This window comes from Empidonax traillii, unplaced genomic scaffold (assembly GCF_003031625.1).
Source record: "Empidonax traillii isolate 1590-97213 ecotype Southwest subspecies unplaced genomic scaffold, ASM303162v1 scaffold42:size1813164, whole genome shotgun sequence".
Lineage (NCBI taxonomy): Eukaryota > Metazoa > Chordata > Aves > Passeriformes > Tyrannidae > Empidonax > Empidonax traillii.
Genome location: NW_020955235.1, coordinates 1510974 through 1528019, shown reverse-complemented (window position 1 = coordinate 1528019; position 17046 = coordinate 1510974). Strand labels below are relative to the sequence as shown.

General features: G+C 35.6%; 1 protein-coding gene across 4 annotated transcripts in view; it reads left to right on the top strand.

Moving 5' to 3' along the window:
* Positions 1–17046, top strand: part of RAPGEF4 (Rap guanine nucleotide exchange factor 4) — a 151412-nt gene that overhangs the window by 22147 nt on the left and 112219 nt on the right. For all 4 annotated transcript variants that reach the window (XM_027878495.1, XM_027878494.1, XM_027878492.1 and 1 more), the window contains exon 4: positions 1246–1392. In XM_027878495.1, coding sequence (XP_027734296.1) covers positions 1246–1392 — 147 coding nt within the window. The remainder of the gene's footprint in view (positions 1–1245; positions 1393–17046) is intronic.

Below are 17046 nucleotides of genomic sequence, written 5' to 3'. Positions count from 1 at the left end.
ACCTATGAGATCTCAAATATGTCTGCTTTATTAGGATAGCTCAGAGGTTTTATAGCATCCGTACTCCGGGTCTCGTGACAAGAAACATACAATTGGATACAGACTACTGTCCAGCTGTAAACATCCATTACAAATACCTTTATAATTGGACATTAACAGATAACAGGGCAATAGTTTACTTTAACAAACTCCACCTTCTTCTTGCCACTCATTTTTCTTTGTTCTTAAAAAGACACCCGTAGCCATCTTGGGACCTATAACTTATAGTACTTATAAAACTATGTGAAGGTTTATAAAAGTCTATAAAAGTACCACACACAATATAAATTGCTCACACATTCATTATGTTCCTCCCACAGCTAGTAGTCCTAATTTTTTGTTTGCGGTAGCTCATAACTTTTACTGGAACTATTACAGAAGAGTTCCTGCCAAGGGAGACTCCTTTAGACATCTTTCAGTCACATGAATGACATGTGCTCATATAGATTCTTTCGAAGTGGACTTTAGTGCTTGTTTGGGACCCTTCTGAATACTCTATACACAGATATGACTATTTCAGATTGTTTGGACTTTAATAGTTTCCTTAAAATTCCTGACTTATGTGAAAATAATAATTTTTTTGGTCTGGTACTTAATTGGCAAGTATACATTAGCAACTAAGAGATTTACTGGCATTTTCAACAGAGAGGCCAAGAGAGTTGGTTAAACTGTACAACTGCATCACTCACAGACCTTGTACAACAAAGAAATGAATTATAAATACAAGAGGATATTATAACTGAAAGTTATGTTTACTGAGAAAACATAACAGGCATGTTTTCTTTCTGATGAGGGCAGCCTGTGTAGGACAGAAATTTATATTCCAAGACTGTGTTTCTGACTCTGGTTACCTTCTCATCACCTCTGAGATTTCTAAAGGTCTCATCATCACAGCAGCGTGGAGATGAAGATGAGCGGAGGCCATGCTTTCTTCCAAATGTGAAGGGGACTCTTGTGTTCTCAGCGTTGCAGAGGGAAATGTCTGATTCAACTGATGGTTATAGAGAACAGAAATCCTGCTTGTTTCCACATTAATGCTTCCCCTGTTGTTAATCAGCATATGGGTTTTTTTTGTTGGCACTTTAATTAACTTTCTTTTAAAGCAGATTGATGAAGAATCTTAAGGTAGTGCTGTTAGAAAATGTGACACAAAGACTCTTAAAACATCTTGGATTATTTTATATCTGCCTTTTTTTTTATTTAAAGGATGCTGTGACAATATGCACTCTGGGAATAGGAACTGCTTTTGGAGAGTCCATTCTGGATAACACTCCTCGCCATGCTACCATCGTTACCAGAGAATATAGTGAGCTCCTTCGAATTGAACAGAAGGACTTTAAAGCACTTTGGGAGGTAAGTTCAGATTTATTTGCAGTTAATGCAGAAAAAAATTACTTAAAAGGTTAAGTGTTTGTAATGAAATAAAAGCACAGTTATACCATGAGCAAAGTAAAAGTCTTTTAAATTAGTTTGGAAAAAAAGAAAAGTTTTTACTCCTCCTTAGTGCTTAATATTCTGCATGATTGCGTGTTCCTGTATTTCTTTCTTGTAGGCCTCTTCTAATGAAATAACTTATGTGAAATTTTTGGTAGAATTTATTTGTAGATGGCAGGTGTTGCTTTCTTAGCCTTAAACTTGCTTTTATTGCCAACATTTATGAGGAGAGTCTATCCTTAATATACTCTGAAATTTTAAATTATTCTACTTTACTCTTGTCTCATCACCAGCTGTAAGGGGTTTAGAATTTGCAGATGGATCAAGATCACTTACAAATTAACTTACTGATTACATGTGAATTCCCTTAAAACTTTTTTTGTGGAGAACATAGTGCTGAGGTTCATCATTCTATAATCTGTGTGTACTTTGGTATCCACTCAGAGAAGACTTCATTAACGTATTACTGTGGAAAGTTACTGAACTTTGTCTGCATTTTTGTAAGTATTACATTTGGTTTGAGAAGTGTTCTGGTTCCTTTCGGCCTGGCCTACACTATTGCCAGTTTGTACTGCCAGCTTGTTTTAAATGGTGACTGTACAAGTGTAGGTGTTGTGAAGAGCTGTCAGATGGTGTGACAGTGTCCTAAAGTTGCAGGTCTAGGGACACTAACTATATTTAAGAAATAGGTGCTGGTTGTAACATTTTAGTTCAACTTCTCTCCTGAGTGCAGACAGATGGATTTTTTTTTTTTTTTTAACTTTCTATTCTTGAGAAAGAGCGGTATTATACTCCAAATAATTGTCCTAAAGCAGTACTCAAGTCAGAAAAAAAATCAAATCCACAACTAGCCACACTGATAGAGGAAACAGCATTCCCATAACCTGTCTGCAGATATGTTACTCTGAGCATAATTAATGGTGCAGCATGGCCAAGGTGTGAAGGACCTCTGTGTGAATGAAACATGCTTGCCATTAATGCTCTGACAATATTAGAAATCATTCTTTGAATTGCATGGTCATGATTTGTACTGGGTTTTCTGGCGAGTTCTACAGCTAAAATAAAATGCTAGTAAGGTCTTGTAGCAAATTTGAAGAATTTGACAAGGCAATATTTTTCTGCAGTTTATAATCTTTTTTCTCTACAGCAGCTGCATTATAGTTTTAGACCTTGGCATGAAAAGATTAAATATGCCAGTGGTCTCATCAGTTTTAACAGATGCAGCACTTGCCAGTGGTCAGAAATGTGATAATGAGGATAGGGCATTACAAGATAACAATGGAGGAGACTAAATACAATTGTAGGTTTCCCCAGTAGCGTTTTTAAAAAGAAATCACTTTTAATTGGTATAAGCACGGTCATTTCTCATATGTATATGAATTTGCTGCTAAGCATTCAGAGACTGTTGTTTTCCTATCAGGATTATTAGGGGAGTGGAGGTTAAGTTCCCTTCTTAGCATTTTTGAAGTTGTTTTAAAACAAAAATGCCAACATCATTTGCTCTTTAATCATCAATACCGTGTTGTTTCTAGCTATTTTGGTGAGTTTTTTTATGACTGATGCTTTTGGGAAAGGTCATGTGTGTTGGAAGTGTTGAGAGTGGTCGTAGGAAGCTTTAGCACACATCTTGTACGTTGCAGCTTTTATGAAATTGTGCTGTGGAACGTCACAAATGCTGCAGGTGTCAGTCACAGACCACAGTTTGGGTTTGTGGTGCTTTGCCTTTTGTGCCGTTTTGCAGTGAACTTTCGATATATTTTGGTGTGCTTCCTTTCAAGGATGCTATCTATCCCTGTGCTCTCAGTAGAAAATGTCAGGAAATATAACTTTGCTGGTTAGTCTGAGGTAGAATGAAGTTGTTCATTTTTTCAAGGCAGTATTTATTTCCTTAAAATCTGCTAATCCCAGAGCCTGCATAAGCTGCAGCTAAGGTAATAATAAACTGAAAATGTTTAAAATAGACAGAAAATTATTTAAGAAAATTCCCCCAAAATATGCTAGCAATAGCAGCGGTAGTATATTATTATTAATGTTATTGTTACCTGAAGAAAAGTAAATACTTTTCTAAAGAGAGACTTTTTTAATGTTATGGATGCTGCTTTGTTCTCTCTGCCTTATCCTAAGATTCGTCTTTGCTGTGACAGTCCATGTGGGGAAATTGTTATTAGTACTATGACATGCCATTCAGATTTGTTTTAATTTGGTTTTAATGAAAACACACACAAAGTCAAGAATAGATGATAGATATTTAATACCAGTGGTACCACAGAAAAATGGGAAAATGCAAGTGTCAGTGTCATTATAATCCAGATGTGCTAAAACTTGAATTCTACTTCATGCAAATTTCAGCTCTCCAGATAATGAAAATTCAATTCATGAGAGAAGTAGTTTATCCAGAAAAAATACTGTTGAATAATTCCAAAACAATGTAATGTGGTATTATAAGAACAAGCTCAATAAATTGAGAGGTTGGAATTCTTAAAATGGTTACAGATTTTACATATGTAGGATTTTTATGATTACTAATAAAAAGGGAAAAACACATTTTATACATGATTTTTTTTCATTTGTTTGCCTGTTTTTTCCCCAGGAAATTTACTTTTGTGGAAATTTACTTTTTTCACTCTTTTTAGGGAAAGAACTAATCAAAATTCTATTGGCCAGTTAAAGATTTTCGACCTAGGGAGCATGTAAAACTCAATACTGCAATTTTTAATATTCTTTCTTATTTTTAAATTGTGAATGTAATTTTGGATCATGAACCAGCATTTATTGATTCAGTATTGACATTAATGTATTGGGCAGCTAATCTGAAATTCTAGGGCTAAGAGCTATGAACTATCTTCCTTTATAGTAAAAAGTTTTTAGTACTGAAACTTACTGATGAAGTTCACATTTGCAACACATAGTTTTCTGCCTCAAATCTATGCAATTCTTTAAAAGACAAATATTTATTTATATTGCTTATGAAACTTTTAGTATATTCTGAAACTAGATTTTAAGAGAGAGAAAGATATAATACTTATCTATTTTAATTATTTCTAAGTTTAGAAAGAATTTTCAGAATCTCTGGAACTTCATAATGTGAATTTGCAGACTTTGAGTTTTGTTTAAATTGAAAAATAATTTATCCTGTATTAGCTGTATTGCTGTAAGAAACGATTGTATTGGCAGAATGAATCACAGATCAGATGTGGTTTATTGACATATTTAATAGGCAATATACAGCAAAGTTGCTTTCTTTAAGTACTATTGCAATTGAATCTATACCTGAAAAAGAGAGCAACTACTAAACAGACTTTTTTTTTTTTTAATCAGTATTCTTCTGTCAGTTTTGTAAATTTAAATACTCTTTGAGGAGAAGGTAAGGTATTCTTTATAAAAAATATAGTAAGATGTCTTCTGTAATACACAGAGCCCCATATTCAATCAGCCCTTTAAGTACAGAAAGATTTCCTATGACCTTCAGTTCTTAAAGTCATGGAATGCTGGTCAAAGCAAATGATTGTGTCCTGAGAACAACAATTACTAGTTAAAAGGGCACAGTGTTGTCTCTGGTGGCCGTGTCTGTTGCAGTAGCATCCTGTTTGGGCACAGTGTTGAACCTCTGCGCTTACTCACCCTCGGAGACTTGTCTATCAACAGCTGTTACAGCAGATTAGAGGTGACGAAATCTCTGGTTGGATTCTCACACAGCTTAACACTGTTCCCTGATGAAGAAGCTCTAGGAGGTTGTAGGAGTCAATGGGATGTGCCTTTGTGCACCAGTTGTCCCCGGCTTTGGTCTCTGAGGAACACTGACAAACACAAAAGAAGTTACTGGTTACTGTAGACTTCCAAGGTACTCTGTGAATTTGTAGGAAAAGGCACTATTTGCATTGATAAAAACTTGCTTTCTTTCTTTAGCATGGATAAGTGTGATTGTGGTGCTACCTTACCCAAAAAATCTGTTCCAAAGCACAAAGGAAAATACATCCAAAAATAAACATGAAAGCAAAAGGCTACACGTGGGGAGCTCTGGTCACGCACATCCTGTTGGGCCACTGGCTTGCTCCACTCCTAGTAGCTCGCTTCTTTTAAACAGAGTAGGAGTGAAGGGAATTCATTTGAGCAGTGTGATCATTACGAAGTTCTCCATAGTTCATCCTCAAGCTTTGTCTGTTCATGCAGTTGCAAACTGATTCAAACCCAGACAGGAAGGGAGTGAATCTGCTGAGAGGTGACTTATTTTTAGAGGTCTTTCCTACCACAGTGTATTACTCAGCCTTCCTTGGAAAACACACAAATAACCAATTTCCTTTTGTGTGGAATAAGATTATGTTAGAAGTTACTGAACATGCTTTGAGAAACATTTCAACTTAAGGAAATGAAGAACAGCTCTTACTTCGATATGCAGTAACTTTGGAGAGAGGGAGACTTGGCCCCTGTAAGGTCAGAATGAATATTTTAACTTTTTTTTTAAATTCATATTCAGCAGCACTTACACATCTTGTAGTCTGATAACTGTAGTGTAACTTGCTTCTTGCTTTTGCCCTTCTAATGTTTATTCAGTAGCCCTCAGTAGACTTCACTGCTTTGTAATGATAGCTTTGGGAGAAGCAGCTTTCCTACCAACTTTGTTTTTTGAGCATTGTGAATGTTAGTTTTTTATGAGCTAGTTCAAAAACAGATCTGTCAGAACAGAAGAAATTTTACGTGCCATTCCAGTGGAATGCTGTGTAGGAAATAAATGTATGAAATGGCATGCTGCAGCACTGTTCACTGAGGTTTCTGAATAAGGCTGAAGTTCATCAGAATTGAGACCACAGCTCTCAATGTATTTGCATGGAAGTTTGTTGCTTTAAGGTGTATCTAATCACACCCTTCATATCAAGGTATAATATAGTCCTATACCTCATTTGATGTGCTGGGATTATGGCAGTAGGAGTTACGAAGGCACTGTAAAAATACATTAATTAATATGAACGTATAAGGATTTTCATTTGGTCTATCCATTTGGCCATATTTTAAGTACATTGTTTATCAAAGGATGTTACTGTATCTTGTGGTGTTTTGGAGTGTAATGCAGTAGTAGCATTTCCTTTTCCTTGCCTTAGGCTGTTGGAAAATATATGTTGCATTGTTACTTGAGAATATTCTTGCTTCTTTCTCTAAGAGACTCCTGAATACTTCAACATATGTAAGGAGTATTAGAAATCTCATGTAAATGTCAGTACTTTCTAATACACCTTTTCACCAATGAGTATTCCATACTAGAAATTCTTTCCAGTTCATTTGAGTGAGAGATTAAATTTGAACTGAGGAATGAAATACTGAAAGGGGGGAATCAAAGAAAAAAAAAATCAGATTCATGTCCAGCCCCTTAACCATCATCTTGATTTATGATATACCACTCTGCCCATTTATTGCCCAGCAATCAATTGCAGAAGTCTCTGCTCTGATTTACTGATTTCCCATAGGCAAACAGATAAAGGTATGAAACTATAGTTAATAAAACACAGAATATTTAGCTTTTCAGGATGGGTGATCATGTGATTTAAAATAGTGAAGTGCTTGGAGACCCACAAAAGTATAAAAAGGTGGTCATGGAACACTCAGCTCTCTTTACCTGCTTCATGTCACACTCTCCATTGACTGCTCAAATGATTCCATGATGATTTGTCTCTCTAATGGTGTTTTATTGTAAAAGTGATCAAATTGTGGTAGCCTGCATTTTCAGTGTAGCTGGAATACTGTGTTCACCAACCTCCCACATAGCCACCTTGGAAGAATAAGGAAGAATTATTCCATACCATGAGACACAGAATACAACACAGTAGGAAGACATGGAAGGACCAAAGTGTGTGGAATGTGTTGCTTTATGCTGTCTGCAAAGCTGACAACCAGTTCAAATTTGTATGCAAAGGAACAGAGCTAGTGTGAGAGACGTTGAAAAATGAAGTGATGATATGCAAGAAGGAGATTTTTTCCTGTAGGAACACATGGAAGGAAGAAGATTATAAAAAATGCCCCTGCCCAGCTTTAGAATATGACAGTAAACACAGAACTGGCAAGATGTGAGCAAATCTTTGAAAACAGCTATCATCCCTCCTTCATACCTTCTGTGTTAATACTGGTAAAGCATGCAAGTGAGTAGCAGGGAAAGATTCTGAAACTATTATACCCAGAAGTGCAAGATAGCACTCCCAGCTTTGCTGGTGTGAATTGACCATGTTTCAAGTGAATACAACACAACTGCTTTGATCCACATGGAGCTAAATGGGGGCAGAGTCTGACCTTTAGTGCTGCTGTTAGGTTGGGTTTAACCATTTTTGTAATATGGTTTTAGCTTTTTCTTGCTTTGCTTTGTCAAACATTTCTAATTTTAACAAGTGATGCTCTGTCTAGTAGAGGAGATTTTAAACAAGTATGAAACAGCATTTTATCCTCAGTAGCCAAATAAACATCAGAACGAACCACGTTTGTCAACATAGCAACACAGTGACTGCTGCTTTCATGCAAGTGTATTAGTCACTTCATAATTTAAGAATGGATGCAGATTTTGTGAACACTGTTTATGAGAGTGTTATCTCCTGAAGTGACCTTCCTGTCCACTGGCAGTGATGTAGGAAGTGATGTAGGAACTAGATTTTTCACTTCAATAATGCAGCTTTTCTCTTGATGTGATAGGTACTGATGGAACAAGTGTTTTGATAGTCTTGCTGTGAAATGTTTTTTGCTAAGTAATGGCATCATGACTGAAAAGTTCATAATCAATAATTATCCACTCTATTTCATATAATTTGCTATGCCATTATGTATGATATTCAGTATTGCCAATGAGGCAGAATTCTTGCAAAAGATCCAGTTAGTTTTAACTCTATGAGTGTCCTTTTGTTGTTATCCTTGTTTTAAGGTGACAGATAGTGGCACTTCAGACACCCCTTAAGCAACTGAAAATACTGAAAAATAACAAGCTGGGTGGAAAGGACTGATCCTCCCTCATGTCTCTCTTCAGCAAACTTTCCTGGGGCACGTTCTTGTGTGTCATCCCTACAATCAATTTGCGTCTCAGTCTCCCAGTTTATTCTGAATCTCAACAGCAACATTGTGTGACTCTGTCACCTGATCACCTTGTGAGGTGGAATGAGGTTGTGTAGATGTGATTTCTCTTAAGCCATCCTACCGTGTCGTTGCTTTTAGGTGAAATTCTGAATCATTGTAATAATGACCATCAGATTGAAGCCCCTGTTGAATCCTGTTATACCAGATAAACTATGCAAAAAGATATTGTCATTCCTATTTACAGCCCTTGTAAGTGTTTATATGTTTATTAGCCCTTCAAAAGGTCTTAAATTATATTGCAGAAAGCTTGATTTATTTGAGGTTTCTTCTTTGATAAAAAGGAATAGAAACATCCAGAAAGCATATCAGCCTCTGTGTTAAGTAATGCCTTTATTGGTTTTCTCATATTTTATCATGGTTAGAGGTAAAGTTGAAAAATATGAATTTATCTGATTTTCAAGAAAGTAAATTATTTTGATTAATTTTTAAAATATTTAAATTACAGAAGAACATCTGACAAACTGAAATGAATACACTTAAAGTCTGCAGATGTTTTTCAGGCTGCAATTTTTCTTGAAAGCTTTACTGCCAAACTTGCACTTTCTATAACCAGCTTTTTTTGTTAGCAAAGAAAGTGCTTTTCATCCTCAGCAGATTGTATTATTAAATGTGGTATCTCTAAGCATGATGTGCTAAATGGCAAAAACATATATTGCAAAACACAACTGTGAGCCTATGAATATTATTTCAAGATACAAATTTCTGGTCTCTCATCAGTTCATTTTTATTAAGTAATAATGTCTTTCATAGAAGAATAATAAGATTTGAAGCTTATAAACTAGATTCTGTCTTTTTTTCCCAACATACATTTTAACTATCAAATATCTGTCTGATTCTCATCTGTCACAGAGAGAAAAAAAGCATAACAGAATTGTATCTTTGCAGATATGTGTGTGTATATAATCTGCAATCTATCTAATCAGAATTATATATTTGCAGATATGTATGTGTATATGTTACTGCATTAATTTAGATTTGCCTTGTCAAACTTCTGTGTCATATTGCCTGGAGCTTTGGTTCTAGCTGAGTTTGTGGCTGGCAGTTTCCTTTCCTGTCTTAGAGTGGATACCAAAGTGATCAACTGCACAGGGCTTTGCTTACACTTCTCAGCTTCTGGATTTGACACAGATTGTTCTTCACTGTGGGGCCATATGTGAATGAGGTTATTTCGGAGATTGACCCTTTCTGATCTTCTGTCCAGTGTTATCATCTCAGTCCTTCATTTCTTTTCAGATGAGTTGTGCTTTTTCTTCCTTGTGCAAGAGGTTAATCTATTACTACTGTGTGCCTCCAGGTTATTGAGAAAAATAGTAAGCCCTTAGAAGCTTCCTTTTAACACTGAGTTTTTGTTGCTTTTCAGCAGTTGATGTGGTTGTGTGTGCTATGGAGTGCATGCTTGCATCCTGCATTTGAATGGGTGCTTTCTGCGCGTACTGTGTAATGGGTGAGGCAAATAATGTGATACCATTTCTTAGATCAATGGATATGTTTTAATATTGACATTTTAAAAATCCATTAGCTTAAAACTGCTGGCATTAAAAAAATTTAGAGATCTTTGACAATGAGATCTGTGGCAGTGGAAGATCTTATGCAGATTGACACAAACCGAAAGCAAGGCTATTGTATCAGAATATATATTATTACTTCTCATTCTAACAGTTTTGTGTAGTTTATAAAATATTTTGTAAAAGTATTGTAAAAGTGTTCAATTTGAGGTAGCAAGAAAAATGAAACCTACAAGTCCTGTGTAGCGGATTGTAAATTCTTCCTTCCTTATGGAAGCACTCCCTTGAATGAGCATTCAGCAACTTAAAACTCTATAAACAAGCCAAACCTCAGACATTATCAATGTATTAGGTATATGGATTAATAAATGGGTTCAAAAAGAGAGTGCTCTTTGCTTGCCTTAGATAGTAAGGTTCTGATAGATGTCTTTTCTTGGTATAAGCAGAGCTGTAAAGTTCAGTGTTTGCCCTTTCCCTTAGTCTGGTTTCTCCTCTCTTTCCATCCGTGGTGAAACGCTACCATATTGAAATCAGCAAGCATTGTGAGATTTCAACACAGATAGTTACTAATTGCTTTCTTCTCCTTGTATGATGTGCAGCACAGGCTGGTGGCAGCAGGTTTAAATTCTCTTTAATCTTTTCCATTCTGTAATAGCTTCTATCCACTGACGTAGCTGGTATGACGTGAGAGCAAGAGGCTGGAATCACTCAGATGATTTTGTGGTGGCTTAGTAGTTCAGAGCTACCTAACAAAAGGGTCAGCCCAATCTGTGTGCTGAGGTAAATTGTATCAAAGCCTTACAAACTGTAAGCATCCCAGAGGTACACTTAAAAAGGAAGATATAGAAAACTAAGAACTGAATATGAAATATTTCTCCTGTAGCAGAAAATAAGAACTACAGGACTCATTCCCTCATCTTGTCATCTGTGCTGATTATGGCCAGTCCCAGATGTCAAGAAAAGAGAGAGATTTAAAAAACTGCGAATTGTCCATGTACTTGCTCTTGAATCAATTCTTCATTCAATCTGAGCAGTAAAACTCCAGCAGTTATGGTTCTCATGGTTAGTGGGTATTGCTCTAATTCCATTGGTTCAGTTAGCTACAAAATTCCTAGAAATATGTTCGCCAGCAGTGTGAAAGGGCCTGCAGGCCTTCAGAAACGTTTAAGTCTCAAGGGGATTTATGGAACAACCTGTTCATGGATAATTTTTTTCATTTTGGTGGATGGTTGTGTATGTCACAAATACTCAAGAGCATCTTCTAAGGCATGTATTCCATGTACTTTTAAACTGTGTAATGCGTTTGATGTTCACAAAATTTGTGTTTGCATCTAGAGTTTCTGTTACAGGCTGTTGTTGAGGGCAGTGGTTTAGCAGAATATGTGAATTCATACCAACAGTCTGATGTGATGCTTAAGGCTCAATTTCTTTGCCCTTCATTCTATGGCTGATAAGACCATTAGTGTGTATTTCCTCTGAACTCTGCTTAAAATACTTTCTCAGTTAAATCCCAAGTGAAGAAGTTAAAGCTGAAACTCAAAAATAAAAGTTTGCACGCTAGATATCTTTTGACTGAACTTCTGTTCATTTTAAATTACCCTGATAAAATACTCTTCCTTCTTGATGCTGTACATAGCTGTAAGCCAGGCTTGTATAACATTTGTTTGAGGGTGATAATCAGCATTTAAAATTAAACCTTGCCATCCTGCATTTAGTACTTACTGATATAATTCAACTTGCTCACATTTTAACCTCTGATAATTTTCTGAGTAATTTCTATTTAATTTTGCATTCCACAGCTATTTTGACATTTGAAAAATATCTTTTCTGGCTACCAATGCAAGCCATTTTCCTGTAATATTAACCAAAGTATACAAACAAACTCTATTCTGGTAATTCCCACAAAACCCTATCCACATTTTCCTGAGTAAAGGTTAGTGGAATCTGATACAATATAATAGTTTTGTTTTAGCCTAATAAAAATATGCATTACAATATGATTTTTGCATGACCTAGTCTTTGAGAAACTGAGTCCTTCAAAGAAGTCATGCTGCTCTGAAAGGACTGAGTTAGTTATAAAGGAACTTGTTTGAGTAACTTAGGCTTTTATGCTTAATTCTCTCTGGGGATAATGTTGGAGACTCTCAGTACAATTAAGGAAAGATTAAAAGCTCAGTACAGACTTATTTTCTTTTTTCTTTCTTTCTGCCAATACCCTTCAAGCCTGTATCCTCTCTAGAAGGATGAAACATTTTTCAAATGCCTTTTTTCTTTCTGCCATCATTTCTCAAGCAGTTTTCTGGTATCTGTCTCTTCCACAGATTTATTAATATAGTTTCTCTTTCTATGTTTGTCACTTTTGTTCCTGCTGTCATGTAATGGAAGCTTTGTTGATCTCTGGTTGTGAGTTCACTGTGTATTTTTCCTTAGGTCTATCTGTGACATTTAGATCTTACTAGTTAACCAGGAATCAGGAAGCAGTTAGGAAATAATTCTTACACAGTTGAATTATGCCATCACTTAGAATTTCTTAGCACATTTGGTCTGCAGAGCTAAAGGAGTGAAATGTAGTAAGAGAGTAGACAATTAAGCAGATATGTCTGAGTACACTGATGGAGTAGGAGACTTGATTACTGTACCTGTTTTACAAAATGTGTTACTGAAGAAGAGCGACACTTCAGTTTGAGCATGTCACAGCTGGGGCATTTACCTGTGCTGTTGCTGTGGTATGGAAAGATTGTACAGAAAGATTAAAACAGAAGTTCACATCAAAACTCATATTTGCAGGTTTTTTCTGTCTGATGTGTTTACACACATCTGCCCTATAGAGGGTGTTACTTCCATCTGATCTCATAGACTAAAAGTACTTGATGCTACTTTATTCTAAGAGACAGACTTTTCCTATTTTAAAAGCGGAAAATGTATTTTTCTCCCTTTTAACCTTTCTGAAGAATTACTTGATATTTGACTTCAGAAACTGATGTATGCTACCAATCAGGTCACAAGTATTGATACTTGAGTGGATCGTTGTCATCTTTGCACAGCGAAATTATATAAAGGAGTGAGGCAGAGGAAATAGTGGAAATGCTTCAAGCCCTATTCCTGGTAGAAATACATATTTTGCTACTGTAAGAATTCCCTGAGACATTGATTTTACATGGGCATCCATACTGTTAATCCAAGTATCATTACAGAATGGTAGGTGAATTACCTTTACTTGTATCCATTAAGTGGACAATGTCTTTGCATAAGAATTGAGTAAATCTGTATTGAATACAAAGTAATAAATGGTTGTGATATCCCGAAGCAGACCATGAGGTATATTTTCCCTTCTTATTTAACAAAATAATTCATACTACTAGTATGAAGTTTCTGCTTTTTAATGTGGAAGTAAACAACCTGCAAAACATCCCAACCCTTGTGAAGCTGTTCTGTTGCAAGTAACGTCTGCAGGGAGATGGAGAGGTATTTTATTTCTTTCTACTCCCCTGTGGTATAACAGTGGCAAAGCTCACTCTCTGTGGTAGTACATTACAAATAATATCAAATGTCTAGAAAAAAACTAGATTCTTGACTGTGATTGACTATTTATTCTTCTTGTCCCCAGCTAAAGCAAAGCCTTAGAATGTTTCTTCTGTCTTCACCAATTAACATTTCTGATAACTTTTCCTTTTAAGTATGCCTTTCCTGCTAAAACTCTTCAGTCTATATATGCATATCTTCATTTTCTGATAATGCTGCTGCTGTGTGTATAGATGAAAATTGATATTCTAATATGCTTAGGAATACAGAAAGAAAGAGCAACTGTTACTTTGAAAGTGCATAAAGTAATAATGAATGCTGTCTTTATATTAGATGTGTTTATTTTAAACAAATGTTTTTGAGTGGCTTGCTTTGTGTGAGTAGAATTTGCTAGAAAAGATGCCCTTGTGACTGTCCCCAAAATCAATTTTCTCAGCATGATGAAAATAAGTAGAAACATATATGGAAGTTTTGATACTATAGAAACAAAATCTCTTAATGTTACTGGTTTTGTTTTCCAACTGTGCTGCATTACTGGTCATGACTGTGCTGCTTTCTTCAGTGGGTCCTTTATCTTGGCATTTTACTGCCACAGGAAAGCTCATCTATTTACACTAGACATTACTCACAAACTGCTGCATAAGAGAAGTGAGACTAAGATATTCTTATTTTGTTAGATGCTCTGCATGGTGAGAGAGCAAGAGCGTGGATTAAGTGTTAAAACAAGATGATAGAGTTCCAGTAAGTTGTGTTTACTCTCGTTTTAAGTGAAACCTGTCTGCTTACACTAATTTCATTGCAATAATGGACAGTAGAATGTGCTGTGCCTGTGGCCAAACACTTCACATACTGTGTCTTCTGTCCTTTGCTCTGACCAATACCTGCTATTTCAGGAAAGACTGTATAAAAGCCTTCAAACTCTTTATGGATTATAAAAATAGAGTCTAACAGTATACCATACTGTATAAATAAAGTGTCATGCTTCTTCCTCATCAGTCTTCATGTATAGGACTAGTTCTGTCCCTTCTTTTGGATCTAAAATGATGTCTTTATTTAAAGAGAGTTTTATTTCCATTTCTCTCATTCACTCTCTCCATCTCCCCCCCTGAAGAGTCCATATTCTATGCTCTCTAAAGTTTTGTCTTTGCACATTTTAAATATCCATGCCAAGTGGCTTGTGAATGGGTGCTTCTTTTGGAGAAGCATTCCACAGCCAGGTACATCACATGCTACTAACAAATTTATTCTGATTTCCCCTACAGATTTTGTTTTCAGAGTTCATTCTTTGGTTCTTTTGTGTACTGCTTTGATGTCCCTTGGATGATTTCTCTCCTCAGTATTTATATGCTTTACTTTTTGCACACTGTGACTATATCTATGTTTTTTCATAATTAAAAAATAGAATTACATGGCTTCTTAAATTACCTAAAATGTCATTGTGTGAGCTCTCTAGAACACAAAATTATAGGACCCTGCCTTTCACGTGTATCTGGAACATATCTAATGTGATGTTTACTATCAGTTTTGCCTGCCCCAATTTGATAAATGCTGATAGAAGAGTGTTTTGCCATTGCATTACAAAAAACTGTCACTAGTTAAGCTTATGTAGATAACTATACAGAGTTAGAAATGATGGCAGTGGGAGACATGCTGTATACTCTGTGTTAAGGATTATTGCTTCCTAGACTTTGCTCAGTCACTAGCTCTATGCAAGTGATATCTCCACTAAATTTTTCCAAATGTGTTTTATTTTTTGTTCATTTCTTAAGTCATCTTCTTTTCCAGTGTTTTCATGTTACCAAATTTTTTATTTTGCCTTCACAATTATGAATAAAAAAAAAGCAGAACCCATTTGTTTAGTACTTCCTTAAACACCACCTTTGTATGTGTTGCCATGTTTCATTATCTTTTGTTTGCAGTCATTTAACTAATTGTTAACTAATTGTTAACTAATTGTTAACTAATTGTTAACTAATTGTTAACTTGTTAACAGAGCTTCTAACCAAGACATTTTCGGTTTTTTTAAAATTAACTATGAATATAAATATTTTACTGATATCCAAGTGTGTGGCAGCTACTACATTTCTTTCTTCCACTACATCAGTGATTCAAAGAAAAAACCACAACCCACATAACCACATTTAAAGCCTCCCAACTTTGGTTAAATGAGTTGGGAAAATTCACTCTAGAAAGAAGGAAAAATGTATTAGAAAATAAGGTATTGGCAAGCATATGTAATTTCAGTTATTTTTCTCTGTTACTCATGTGTTTTCATTTCTCTCCTAAGTTATCCCTAATTGTTCCAGGGCAGAATTCACCCAGCATAAACTGGGGCAACCTGCTTTCTATTATTCTTCAACACATCTGCTAACATTTAAATTAAAGAAAATTAAAGTTTTTATTGGCACTGCCTCACAATGACCTTTTAGCATGATCGTTGTTCTGCTACATTTACCCCTCTATCAATATGTACATCTTTAAATAAATAAACCCCTAATTTCTGAATGACCTGCTGTCTCAGTCAACACTGTTGGCTACTCTGTATTCAGATAAAGTATTTATTTCCACATGTTGCAGATATGTTCTGGTGTTTGTGGAATGTCCCTTTGTGCCCATGTTGCAAGAAAGCATGAGGAGAAGGGAGTGACCCCAAACTAACTTTCAGGTTTACCTTTTTGCTTCACATCATATTTTGTTTTCCAGTCAAAAATGGGCTGGCTAACTGCTTAGTAGCATGTAATCAAGTTCAGGAAGATAAAGCAGAAATATAGTAATTATACGCTGTATTCTGCAGAAGCTGCAACATTCAAAGCACACACGTTTGATTTCAATGACTAGTAGAAATTATTTCCAGTCTCCTTCTGTGCAGAATTTCTGTAAGTATTCAAGTGAAAGTAAACTAAGCAACTTCATTCTGTCTTCAGAATGAAATTGCTCCTCAGAAGTTTGATAATTAATGTTATGCTTCTGCTTCAGACATGGCTGAAACAAATAACTCTTGTTTCTGTGCCCACTCAACAACTGATGCTTCTTGGCCTCCTGTCTGTTACTCATTTTTGTTCTCTCTGTGTCTGATTTCCAAAATGCACTGATATTAAACAACCATAGCTCATTTTTCAATAATATTTTAGTACCCCGTGCACCTCCTCTTTGGGCTCTTGAGTTCTTCCTAGTGCATGACTACCTTTACCTTTTGCAGCACACTTCTTTGAGAAAGCTGTGCAGGTCCTGCTGATTGACATTAGAGGGGGTGCCAGAAACCAGAAATTTACGGAAGCTTTTTTGCATAGAAAAATGAAAAAAAAAAAAAATGCAACAAGTATCATAAGTGCTCATTTTTTTCAATTTTTTCCTACCTATATCTATCTAATATTTGACGTTTTAAATTAATCAATTACTTACATAAATAAGCGTTCTGATATCTTATCTGTGGTTTTGAGAA